Source organism: Chinchilla lanigera, unplaced genomic scaffold (genome assembly GCF_000276665.1).
Source record: "Chinchilla lanigera isolate Chin_1 unplaced genomic scaffold, ChiLan1.0 scaffold00171, whole genome shotgun sequence".
NCBI classification, from domain to species: domain Eukaryota; kingdom Metazoa; phylum Chordata; class Mammalia; order Rodentia; family Chinchillidae; genus Chinchilla; species Chinchilla lanigera.
Window position 1 is genome coordinate 1,625,248 of NW_004955572.1, and position 13,184 is coordinate 1,638,431.

General features: G+C 40.3%; 2 protein-coding genes across 7 annotated transcripts in view; one reads left to right on the plus strand and one right to left on the minus strand.

The window, feature by feature from the left end:
- The window catches only part of Tmem255a (transmembrane protein 255A), a 53,986-nt gene extending 50,463 nt beyond the window's left edge, over positions 1-3,523 (plus strand). For 3 of the 4 annotated variants that reach the window (XM_005413666.2, XM_005413667.2, XM_005413668.2), the window contains one exon: positions 449-2,778. In XM_005413666.2, the coding sequence (XP_005413723.1) occupies positions 449-607 (159 nt within the window). In that variant the 3' untranslated portion in view covers positions 608-2,778. The other variant, XM_013509442.1, reaches the window with a different exon arrangement.
- Positions 3,016-11,052, minus strand: Zbtb33 (zinc finger and BTB domain containing 33). 3 transcript variants are annotated; one of them, XM_005413671.2, is made up of 2 exons: positions 10,854-11,052; positions 3,016-8,046 (listed from the first exon to the last, which is right to left on the minus strand). In XM_005413671.2, exon 2 carries the CDS (start codon positions 8,042-8,044, stop codon positions 6,026-6,028), a length of 2,019 nt encoding a protein of 672 aa, XP_005413728.1. In that variant the 5' UTR covers positions 8,045-8,046; positions 10,854-11,052; the 3' UTR covers positions 3,016-6,025. The 3 variants fall into 3 exon arrangements, with proteins under 3 accessions (XP_005413728.1, XP_013364895.1, XP_005413727.1); XM_013509441.1 differs by lacking the exon at positions 10,854-11,052 and adding an exon at positions 9,869-10,582; XM_005413670.2 differs by lacking the exon at positions 10,854-11,052 and adding an exon at positions 9,790-10,581.
- Between the last annotated feature and the right edge of the window lie 2,132 nt (positions 11,053-13,184).

A 13,184-nucleotide genomic window follows, 5' to 3' on the forward strand; every position in this document is an offset into this window, starting at 1 on the left:
GTACAATATATTCTTGGAGCAAAGACTTTCCCAGGGATCAAAAACTTAAGCTCAATAAGTGTTCTTAAGATCACATCTACCTTTATGAAGACTAGTTGGGATGCTAGTGCAGTAGCTCAAGGTAGAGGTATTGAAGGCATGGCTATACACGCAGGAAGAGAGTGCTGTATTGAAGCAACCACTAGAAGCAGCAGGATTGAGTAGCTGACTAGATGCAGCATTCACGGGTCAGGGAAGGATTCCCAGACATCTGAGTAAAGCTTGCAACCTGAGTGACTGAGAGAAGGTGGGACCACCTGTTCATGTCCCTCATTAACGCTGTAAGGTTTAGGGGCTCCGCTATTCCAAATGGAAACAAACTTGGTCCGTATTCCTTTTTAGATAGGAATGATTATGCAGGACATCGCAAACTTGCTGCCTAAGCTGATGTTTTCTTTCTATTACACAGCATTCCAGCGTCTTTCCATCCTCCCCTCCCTCCGGACTTTCTGACGAGCCTCAGTCTGGCTCTCCCTCGCCCAGCTACATGTGGTCCTCGAGTGCACCACCCCGTTACTCTCCACCCTACTATCCACCTTTTGAAAAGCCACCACCTTACAGTCCCTAAAGGAGTGAATACCCCCTGGCTATTGAGATTATTGTGGCTTTTGTATTTCTGCTTTAGTGGAAGTATGTGAGGTATAAAATTTAAAATGTGACTCAATGCATAAAGTTTTACAACAGCCTGCCAGGCTAGGGAAAGATAGGGATGAAGGCTGTTACAGTTTGAAGGAAGGATGACTAGGCAGAGCCCAGCACTTCCAAGAAGAGCTCAACTCTCTAAGCAGGGCTGGGGAGTCAGCCCAGCGAGAAGACTGTCATGTTTGAACTTGCATTACCTGTGCTCCACTTCCGTATCGAGCAAGCGTCACTGACATCTGTCTCACTTTATGTAAAGGAGTGTTGTCCTCAGGCCCATGGCAGATTGCCACTCTAGCACCTTGGTTAAAGTACATGGCTTACAAGGCCCTATCTTTCCCTACTAATGTTCAGTCCGTAAGGAAAATTTCCCAGATGATGGTTCCAGTACAGGGAGTTCTGGCTAAGATTTTGTTTGCTTTTCATCTGGATATAGAAAACAGCTGCCTATATCTTACTCTTTTTCTGTGAGTATTGTAAAAATGGCTGTTGTGATCATTCAGCTCAGCTTTTGTTACTGGTACCTCCTAAAGGGAAAAGTGCAATATTCTCTCATCTTTAGAGGGAAACAGGATTGTTCCAGAAGCATTGAAATACAGAGCAGCCTGTGAGCTGTTTTAAGTAGATCTGTTATACATCTGACAATTTAAGAGACTGAGGTTCTATTATATATTGTGTCATTACGAAATGCATTTACTGCAGGAGATATCTTACCATTGGAAATGAGTTTAAAGACCCTAGATTAAGTTGGGTTGTGATATGAATTGTTACTAATCTTTGTGACTATTTAATCTTTAAATATTGTGCTTCAATCCCAGCAAACTGCACGTATCCTGCGCCTCACCCCAAAAGAAACATGTATTTTAATGCCACTGCTCTTATTGGTCCTTTTTTTCTCTTGAGACCAATCATGATAGCATTAATTCAAGATTATGAAAGTGTTACAATGCCTCAAGTCTGTAAAATCTCCACCTGTAGCTAACTTGACAAATTTCTAAGTGTCACGGTAGATTTAAAATCCATCTGACATTGTGGAATTCATAGTTATTTTAATTACACATAGCTTTAAATCATCACCCAAATGAGTTTAGAACACTTTGGAATCCAGGCCTCTAATTTAGAATCAACACTTTCATTGAGCTTTTATGCTAACCTGTGAACTGGTTTAAAAGGAAGACTGATAATCCTACACTTGTCAATATAAAAATGCACAGGCTACAGAAGGGTACCTAATCAGATAGTTCTGCAAATGCAGAACACATACTGGAAGATTTTCCAGCCAATTTTGCTACCTCCCAACTTGATGAATTAGAGGTAGCAGACAAATGCTGGTGCTCCCATCTAGACACCTTCCCATTAAGAATCATCAAGGCACAACAGGTGCACTCATTGTTTGCAGTAAATGTTTGCAAAATATTGTTTAACTTTCAGCATCATGAATCTTGTCTCATACGGATTCCAGATCTGAAGTACTATAACCCTTTTGTGTTATACAAAATTATTATTTTTACAGTTCTGAGAATATTAAAATTCTACTGGGTATCAAAAAGGGACTAAGAACAATTGACTTACTATACAAATATCAACTTGTAATAATGAGTATTTTTTTGCCATTTACACTTTACCTTTTGCTTTAGTAAATGTGTATTTTTAAGGGTACCGTTATACACTATAGCCTACATTTACCACATTTCTTAAAGTGTGAAGATTCTGACTCATTTCTATGTATTTTTCTTATTTACAAAATAACTTGAAACAGATTTTGTAACACTTAATTTAAGCAGCTTTTTTTATTACATTGAATTATATAAAGTCCATGTTACCTTAAAAAATTAGTATTTGCTGCTTTACTCTTTTGCAAAACATTTGCTGTAATGAAGGAATTTGTATTTCCAATATATATCTCAACTGCATTTTGTAATTTATGGCTTTAATCCTAATTCTGCTTTACAGTATTGAACTGGGCATGAAACATTAAACTATTAATCCAGAACCTATGTAAACTGGATGTTGCTTAAAATCTGTATCACTGCCATGGTGGGAACCCAGACCGCTTTTGTGATGTTTCAAATTAATAAAACTATCCTCCTTATCCACTTACAGGAGTCCTCATGGTATTTACCAAAGCATACCAAGACCACTAAAGCAACTGACAGCATTTATCTCATTTTGATTCAAGAAACAATGGGACATGACTAACCAACATATAACACCTACAGGAAAATTCTGGCAGGCTGTCATCAGAAATAAGCTCTAGTCCCTCTTTACAAAACTGAAAACAACACAAAAGCCTGTGTAATTCCTGAAAGACAATCATGTAAAAAATGTACTCAACAATTAGAATTAAATCATTTTATTTTTGTCATAAGAAGCTTTATGAATACCACATAATGATTACTGAAAAGTAGAACTTAAAGTCATGACAAATAAAATTGTACAAGTATGAACAATACTGTATTGGGAGGAAAAGAACAAGGGTTCATATGAATGATAGAAGTGAGGAAGCCAGTACTGTTAATATTTAATTTTTTAGAATATGTATGCCCGACAATATAAAATACCTTTAGCAATGTTTACTGTTTTATCTTTTTGGTACAATGGGAAAATATGACATCATTTCCTCATAGTGGGTGTATGAGGGAGGAATCATTACCACCAAAAAGATAATCACTGAAAATACTTTCTAAAATCTTCCAAGACTGCTACAGCATTTTAAAAGCTTTGCCTGGTTTGAATATTTTTGTTATTTCTTTGAACAAATTTACTATTTCAAATAATTCCTGTCTAGCACATTTATGGGTAACTTAGCATTACAGCAAATTTGAAGTCAACCTGAAAGAAAAAAGAAAATTCAATAGCTAGAAAGCTAAGTATAAAACAGAAAAGCCCCATGGTAAGTTTAAATTGCATCTTGCTACAAATTTTCCATCAAGTAGAAACTGGGAATCAAGAGTTTTATCCCAAAAGCATATTCCACGTGAACTCCTCACTTTAGGTAGGCGAAATTCTAGAAAAACAAAGACCTAGCCAAGCCCAGTAGCACATGCCTGTGATCCCAGCACTGAGGGAGGCTGAGACAGGAGGATACAAATTCAACTTCCACCTGAGCAAGACCTTCTCAGAGTAAAAAGGGATGGGGATGTAGCTCCGTAGTAGAGCACCCCTCGGTTTGATCCCCAATAGTAAAAATTAAAAAAAAAGAAAAAGAAATCTGAAGACCTTGAGACATATGCAAGAGTCTTCTGGCAAAACTGCAATTTAACTTTCCAGGTTTCCTCCTCTCCCAAACTCCAGAAGATACTTTAACTAGGCACAGTTTAACACTTCGTTTTCAGAATTTACACAGCACAGCAGTACCGAATAACTCTATCAGTATTACTCAGAATGGATAGTTTTCCATTATAGAACTAAGTCTTGGTTTGTCACAATAGACTTGTAGAAACTACTGAGTTCTATTATGACAGTCATTCATCTAGCAGTTGAGTCTGAAAGGTCTGGAAGCCCTGCTGGCATCAGTTATCATTCACACTGGTAGAACTATGTCCAACTGGTGAAATAACATTAATGATAATCAAATTTCCACTGAGAATATTTCAGAGTGCACCTTATTGTCAAAGAATAATGTTATCAATATCTACACAGAAAAGAAAAAGATACTGTGATTCCAAAGATCTGATCCTTAAATTATAAGGCAATTTCAAATTTTCTAATGCTCAGTTTAGACTCCCAGAATAGAAAACAATAAATGCACATAAACTTGACCTTTGTAAGCAAAGGATATTTTACTTTTTTCCTTGTATTACTGCAAATATTGACATCTGATCCTCTCCGCTTCCAATATAAAAAGCACTGACACCAATATCTTAAAATCTTGCTTACCATTTGAAAAATGACATAGACATGAGAAATTATGACTAAAGCTTTAATTCAACTTCAAGAAATAAGACTATTTTTAAAACTACATGGTAAGGAGGAAGAAAATATCTATGCTGAACAAGAAATACTTTAAAAAGTTTATGAATGACTAATAACTATGCACAACAATCTTTTAGTATCTATTCTTTTCCTTTGCAAAATATCATTTACAGTTCACCAAGCTAGTTTTGTTATAGATGCTAGACTATATATATTTGTTCCAATCTGCTTCCTTTTAGTACTAGCATTTAAGTTTTAACTTTATTTTCTAAGTGTTTAAATGTATCATTCTAAAAGGAAGAAAGGTGGCATTTACTGTTGTGACAATAAATGGGAATTGACAAGTCTATATAATACTCCATATGTAGGTTCCGACTGCTATATTGCAACGATTTACAAGTGGAATGTAATTTATTTTAGAAGGGACAAAAACCCAAAATACTCTGCTGAAAAGAAAGAGATTCTAAGTAATGTGAACATTTGAAAATATGCCTGTAGCCTCCAGCCCAAAACACACAGGAGTCTCAGCTATAGACTATCATTTACAAAGATTTATACACAGATTATGCATAAAGATTCATTTGGTGGATTTCAGATTGCAAAGTTTGCAACATTTCATGGGAATATTTTTAAAGATGATGAATAAAAATATCTCCATTTGATTCCAGTCTGTCTCTGTTACGAAAGCGACAGAACTTTTCATCTCCCCGTCGCTGCATTACAGATCTGTTTTTCTATTAGTTTTTTGCCCATAGAGACCACCCTGCAAAGGCACAGAAAGTGGCACTGTGACCCAAGTCTTTTACAGACTGTGGCAGTAGGAGCGAGGATTAATTCAAACTAGCTAAAACTAATTCTTCATATGAAAGACTTGTCTGTGTGGCTATTTTCATTGGGGCAGGGAGGCAAGAGGTTACTATCCATTTTGACTACCAGAATACATAACCAAGTGGAGATTTATTCTCAAATTTTCTAGAACAATTTTAGACATTCTTCTTTACTTTTTATGCCATATACAAGACACAACACACATTTATAGTCTCAATGTTAAGAAAACTGAAAAATCAGCAATAAAGTGCTAACATGGAAGGGGAAAGTTTTAAGATGTACTAGGGTATGCTAGTAACTCCAGTTATTTTCAAAGAACATTCAGACTGCTTTAAATTCTATTCAGAAAACTATCTCTCTGAGCTTCTTACTTTTGCCTCTTCAATGAGGTGAAAGCTAACTATACAAACATACTTGGAGAGGGGATTCTCAACCTCTACTCAAACTTTCAGAAAAATTTGTTTCTAAGTATTAACATATAATCCAACTAGGCTACCTTCAGATGTGGCTGATCAAATTGACTTGTTTCACTTTAACTGGTTTTACAGGTCTGAAATCCCTGCCCATTAATCCAAACGAAAACTTTCTGCCATTTCAAAGAAGTTCAGTAAGATTCTGGTATTATAAATTCAAACTCAGTACTGCCATCTGTTACATTCTGTTTAAAAATTGAATCATTTTCCTGCTGAATAAAAATGTCTTCCCAGGTCACTGGCTTGTTTTGAGTAGATGTAGTCCCTACTGGAGGTTCTTTTCCAGCGTCAACCTTATAACCAGTACCGCCATCTTTCACTCCGGGCATAGTGCTTGACCTATCAGAAAGGTAGGCATACTGTCTGATCTGCAAAGACTTACATGGATGTAAGCGATAAAGTTTTGAGTCACCAGAGGGATCCTGACTGTGAACTGATTTTATGTGTGACGACATAAACTGATAGTTGATGAAAGACTTGCCACATGCCAAACACTGATACCTTCGCTCTCCTGTGTGATGAATTTCATGCTTCGTGCGATATTCTGCAAGAGGAAATACCTTCTCACAGTAGCGACACGGATACTTCTTCTCCCAAGAATGAATGTTAAAATGTCTCCGTAAGCTTGTCAGACAGACATATGACCTTTTGCACACAATGCAGATATAATAGACCCTTCCATCTACTATTAACTCATAATGATCATCATGTTTTACTTTCATACGTTTGCTTGTTGACTCACTGCCCGAAGTTTTTGGTATCTCGTTCTCAAGTCTGGCCTCCCCTTCATCAGGGTCATCTTTGACAGGGATCACTATGTCGTAAGTATCTTCACCAATATTTGCATAAACCTTGCAACCAGTAGACAAGCCTTCAATTTCAGTAGCTGTATCTAAAGTAATGATCTTCTGGCCCTCCATTAGATGTTTTGATCCTAAGCCTGTATCATTAGTGTTTCTAGTAATTATATCTGAAATTTTTAAAGAATTGGAAAGTGGTTCTTGCAGAAATGTAGGAATCTGCATCTTCTGTATCAACGATCCATCAAAAGTGGGATTTTGGGAGGTATCAGCCTGTGGGACCAACGATGTATTACTGACTGCTGAGTCTGGACTGGAGCTAATAGTGTCGTCATCGTCATCATCTATAATTTCCTCTTCTTCCTCTTCATTGGCTTTGTGTCCCGTTAACATGGTGCTATTTGGTGTTTGTTGGTTCTGCACAAGTACATTGATTGAAGAGGACATATGATTTGGAAGTGAAGAACTGACACTTGGTGGTGTAGTAAGTGGTGCCTGATTTAACAAAATAATGTTGGGAGTCAGATGTGTTGGAGCTGAAGATACCAGCAACGTTTCACTTCCCTGTGTCTGGCTCAGAGTTGCCTGACTGACGGGAGTGGGAAGTTTCTGAGTAGGTGTGACACTAGATAAAGGGGGAGAGTCACTGCTAGCACAAGGTGCAACATCTGACATAGCAACAGGACCCGGGTTAGGCTGGACCTGTGTCACTGCGTTGTTACTCGGCAAAGCCTCCTTTGCAGGCAAAATCTCAGAGCAGAAAATGACATCATCATCATCATCATCTGAATCAGTAACAATGATCTTTTTCATTTCATAATCTTCAGCAGATAATGAAAAAGACTCTGTTATAATAGGCATTATAGCAGCCCCATTATCCTGGGCTTCATCTTTTGATTTTTGTATTTCAAGGTTTTTGTCACTAGAACCAGGAGGTAAGGTTTCAGCACTACCATCCTGAGGGGTAGCTGAGATGCTTTTAACTTGTGACAGTGGGACACCAAGCTCAGCTATAAATTTCACTCCTAATAACTGCCCTGATTTAATTAATTCATCAAGTAAATCCGCTCTAACACGGACAATTTTAGAACTATAAATATAATTGAGAATTTCTGCAAAGATCTCTGCTCTTATAAAGCTCAGTTCAACAACTTGCCCAGCGACTGAGAAGAGCTGATGGAAGTATGTACTTGAAGCTGAAAGAATATTCCTGTGGGCCCGGAATTTTCGGTCTTCCACAATAACAGTAACATCACAAAAGAGTCCATGGCCACGTTGCTCATTCAAGGAATTCAGCAGACTGCCGGAGTACTGAATGTCAGTTGCAGAAATGAGCTTTCTACTCTCCATGCCTACAAGAGAAGAAGAGGACAGGGTAAGGGGGGATTCCAAAGAAAGCATAAAATTATCGTTCAGAATTTAAGCTACAGCATCATTAAGTAGTTCCAATTTTAACTACAGTTTGCCATAACTTTTTGGCTTTTGTATAAACTGTTCATATAGGCTGGCTTTTGGACCACGTGCCAGATCTCATGACTTCCTCATGAGAAGAGTCAGATAAATTTTAAGTTGCTACACCGATTTGAAAAGCAATTTCCACAGTTGCGTTCCTTTGAATCTCAGATACACATACGAGATTAGAATTCATTTTCTTAGTACCAATGTTGGGATATCCTCCTCAAGGATAGGTAAGAACTAATTTTTAAGTGTCTTAAAATTTTTTTTCGAAAATGTTCATCATGAATGCACAGTAGTTCATCAGTAAAACAATGATGTAAATGTTGGAAAAGCTTGGTATGTTTAATACTTAGTTTCAAATACACATTTTTCCTAAATCTCAACTAATCTTATCATTAACGTTATATTTAAAAGCTACTTTCTGCAGCCTGGGACACTTAACTAACAATCACAGTTATCTCACATTTGCTCAACTTTGCATTAAGTTGGGGTGTCTCATCTTGATAAACTATTAAACATGATTCTTACCCCTTCCTATATTTCATCTCTTTACCCAGCTCTCTCACCACAAACTCACCAGAGGCTATCATGAAAAAATATGACAGTGGAAAAGGAAAGCATACCACTTCTTAATGCATATTTGCACGAAAATCTCAAACACTTCATTTCATTGGTAAAGAATCTTGTACGTCGCAGCTGGGGCACAATGGCTGAGGCAGGAGGATCCCAAATTCCTGCCTGGCCTAAGCAATTTCGTAATTTACTGAGACTGTCTCAAATTCCAAGAAATGGGGGGTTGTGGTTTAATGAGAAAGCCTTGGGTTCAATCACCATTAATCAAAAAAAACAAAGAAAAAAAAGGCCAGGCAAGGTGGTGCATGCCTGTAATCCTAGCACTCAGGAGGCTAAGGCAGAAAGATCACTGCCAGTTTAAGGTCAGCCTGGGCTACACAGTGAGTTCAAGGCCAGCCTGAACTACACAGTGAGGTCCTATCTCAAAATAAAAAGGAAAAAAATTGTGTACATTGCTATGAGAAGTTTTTTCTCACCTACTGTTAGTGAAAATGAAAACATTAGCTTATTGGAACAGAGACGTAACTCTAGAAGGTGTGAGGGCTGCCATTAAATGGCATTGCTGTGTACCACCCCAAAAGCACTTTTTTGCCAGTACTGAGGATTGAACCCAAGGCACTCATCTGAGCTATATCCTCAGCCCTTTTTAAAAGTTTTTTATTTTGAGACAGGGTCTTGCTAAGTTGAACAGGACGGGCTTGAATTTGCAATCCTCCTGCCTCAGCCTATGAAATGCTGAGATTACAGGCATGCATCACCACACCTAGCTTAAAACTTCTGTTTGCACTTCCCAGAAGATATCCCATACACAATGATGCCAGAGTGGTAAAACATCCACATATATTAAAAACATAATACATATTAACCATCACTTGATAAGCACTTTTAGTAAAAAAAAAAAATTGTTAACATTATTTCCCTTTAAAGTTATCGAGATTATCAATCACAGTGCCTAAAGTTATATACACGTGAAAGGTAGAACATCTCAAATATCTTCTAAATTTTTTAAAATTATACTTAATAACAAAAATAGACAAGAAGTCTAAAAATCAAGGCTTTCAAACCTCATCAGTTAGATGTTGCATGTAACAGTACCAAGGAATTGCAGGGTTACCATAAAGGTACTCAATCAGAATGGGCGACCTTTGGACAACGTGCCAGCACTCAGGCATTCCGAAATATGGGGATTTCAACAGCAGTCACTTTGAAGTGGAAAGGCAGGTTTTCTAAATATGGTTCCATGATTTTTGTCGTTGCAAGGTTTTCCCAACGTGGGAAGGTATAAATATACGTGTCCAGGTGATGGCGGGACTTTGTTTCTTCTTTCCTAGGTGCCCCCGCAGCAGGTCAGGGTGGGCCCTGGGTCAGGACGGGTTGGTGTGAGCCCTTCCTCACCCAAGATTTTCGACCTGACTGTGAAAAGGCCATTCTGAGTCTTTGTACGACAAATCCTTGACCGAGGGCACGATCGGTTGGCCCGCTAGACAGAAAAAGAGATAAAAGCCCTCGGCCAGGGAGTGAAACAAACCAACACGCGGAGCCCTGCGGTAGCTGAACCCCTCGCCTTTCCTCCACCTCCGTCTTCTCCATTTGCACCCCGCCGGCGGCCGCGCAGGCTTTCGATTCCAATTCTCCGGAAAGCCGGCTTCGAGCAGACACGGACGGAGGCACACACGGCGGAGAGCGCGGGGCGGGCGGGACGTGGAAGGCGGCGAGCGGCAGGGTGCGGTGCCGGGGAGGGGCGGGCAGGCGGCATTGTTGTGCCCCGGGAAGCGGACGGAAGGGGAGGATGGGCCGGCAGAAAAGCTCCAAATCAAAGTAAGGACGAGGCGGGGAAGGGGCACAAAAGAGAAGGCAGAGGGGCGAGGGGCACGCCAGGCGGGTCCTGGGGGCGGGGTGCGCACGCCCCAGGGCCTACCCGGGGCACCGCAGCCCCCGGCCCAGGCGGGGACGGGGCCGCGCGGCCCTCCAGGCTCTTCCCCTCCTTCCCTCCCGACCCACACAAAGAAAGAGCCGGAGGAGCGCAGCCCGGGACGCCGCCGCTTCCTGGTTCAAGTGAGGCGAACGCAGGCGCGGCCCAGGGCCGGGAGGGAGGCGCGCTCCCCGCCCCCCGCCGCGCGGGCCTCACCTGCTGCGGGCGCCGCGCCTCTCTCGGCCGCGGAAGGGTGGGCGTCCTCCGCCGGGACGGGCCGGCCCCGGCGCTTCTGCTGCTTCTTTAAACTGTGCTACAGTCGTGGCCGACGTCGACGCGGATGCCGCCTCCGGCCGCCACCAACCGCTACCGCTGCCCCACGCCGCCGACAGAGGGCACAGCGCGGGGGCGAAGCGCGGAGGCGCCCTCCACTTCCTCCTCTTCCGAGAGCGGCGCGGGCCTGTCCGGAAGGGCCCGAGCCCTAGGCGGCCTCGCTTCGGCGCCCCGCTCTGCCTTCGGCTCTTTCCGCAAGGGGGCGGGGAAGGCTGGGGAGCGCTGGCGGTCCGCGTTCCGCTCTTTCCGGAGGGCGAAAGGGTGGGAAAAGGAAAGGGAAAGGTCTGGAAAGGCAGTCGCAAGCAGTTGCAGTGGAAGGAAAGCTGGCCGCGTTCCTCCAAGTGCATAAAAACTTTTATTAGAGACTATATGGATTTCATATCTTTTACACGTGTGAGTTCTGCTCTATTGATAAACCACCTTGAAATACAATCTGAAGAAATACAATTTATTAACTCATGATAATTCGAGTTCTAGCATAACAAGGCAATAGTGAATTACAGTACCTCCCTTTTTCCTACTACTGTGGATGGAACCCAGGGGGTCTCTAATACTGACCTGCATCCCTGCCCCCATTTTTATTTGAGGCACCGTCTCGCGGAATTGATTAGGCTGACCTCAAACTTGTGATCCACCTGCTGCAGCCTCTCTCCAGTAGCAGGATTAGAGGTGTGCGCCAGCTCATCTGCTTCAGGAACTACTTTTTAAGAAAGAAATGTGTTTGGACAAGTACTGTCTTCTTCATTGAATACAAAATGGTCCAGTCCTATGTTAGCTTTTTCATTTTGACCAAAGTCTACTAACCAACCACCCGCCTGATCTATAGCAAACCATATGCTAGATTCTGTGGGATATAAAACAGAATAAACGAAGGGTGTCTACCTTCTCTGAGGACTCAGTGCATAGGTACACGCACCCAGATGAAACTATTTGCATAAGATATAGAAGCACAGAAAAAGGAATGACAAACTGAATATTGCCATTTGAGCTGTATCTCAAAAGGTGAGTAAATATTAACATTTGCATTTTTTTGAGACAAGGTTTCCCTATGTAGTTCAGGTTGTCCTTAAACTCACTACGCAGCTCAGGCTGGCCTCAAACTCGCGGTGATCCTCCTGCCTCAGCCTCCCTAGTGCCTGGATTACAGGCGTGTGCCACCATGCCCAGGCAACATTTGCACTGTTACTTTAGTGTTTTCATAGCGTTTCATCCTCAGAGGACTTTAGGATCTGACTCACAGTAGGTGTTCAGTAACTGTTTAATGAATGATAAATTAGGAATTACATACTTTTGAAAAACCCCTCTGGTAATTTGCTTCTGACTAGCTTGAAAAATGAAGCAATTGAATGAGTGGAGAGCAAAATATTTCCCTTCAGGACAATTATTGATCATATTCAACTAGGGAACCAAATAATAACATTTCTTCTGCAACAGTAAAGGCCATTCACTGCTTTCATTATATATATATATATATATATAATATATATACATATATATTTGATTGGTTTCCAGCAATTTGAATTTATACCTATTTAACTTTCAGTTGAAATTCTTGTGCTTTTTTTCTACAAAAATCTTCCTGAAAATGTCCATCAGGATATTCTACATAAAAGCATATCTAACTATATCTGATTTTTTTCACTATGAAATCAGACGGGGATGTCATCATCTATTTATCCCTAATCTATTCTACATCTCCTCAGTAAAGTAAAGCCACATGGACAAATACCAAAGTGAGATAAGACAGCTCTATTTTCATTTGGAAATAAGAAATTCGAATGAAATTCCTTAAACTAGTCTCCAAGATTTTGTTTTATAGGAAGGAAAACTATGTGTCAATTATTGAACTATTGGTTTTTTTGTTAGGACTTAAAATTATGAATGTCTCACTGTTTAATACAAACACATTTCACAGGAGAGAGAAGTATGCTGTTCTAAAATAAACTAAGGCAGATTAGTATTTTCCTTGTTATTGAGCACCTAACAAAATTAGCCAGCAGATTAAGTACCATTTTTATGAGTTATCCTTCCTAAAAACTTAGTGGCAAAAAACTTAGGAAATATGACAAAGTGTGTTTTGAAAGTTTAGAATGTATTTATATTTCAGTAGTGTGATTGAAACTAAAATGGCTTTAGAATACAGATCACCATGGTAGTAGAAGCCATTCCTGATATGGATTTTATTGCTTGTCAGTAAGTTGGAAGACAGAATAT

Excerpts from the sequence above, each read along its gene's own strand:
- Zbtb33 (XM_005413671.2), bottom strand. The coding sequence starts at position 8,044 with ATGGAGAGTAGAAAGCTCATTTCTGCAACTGACATTCAGTACTCCGGC.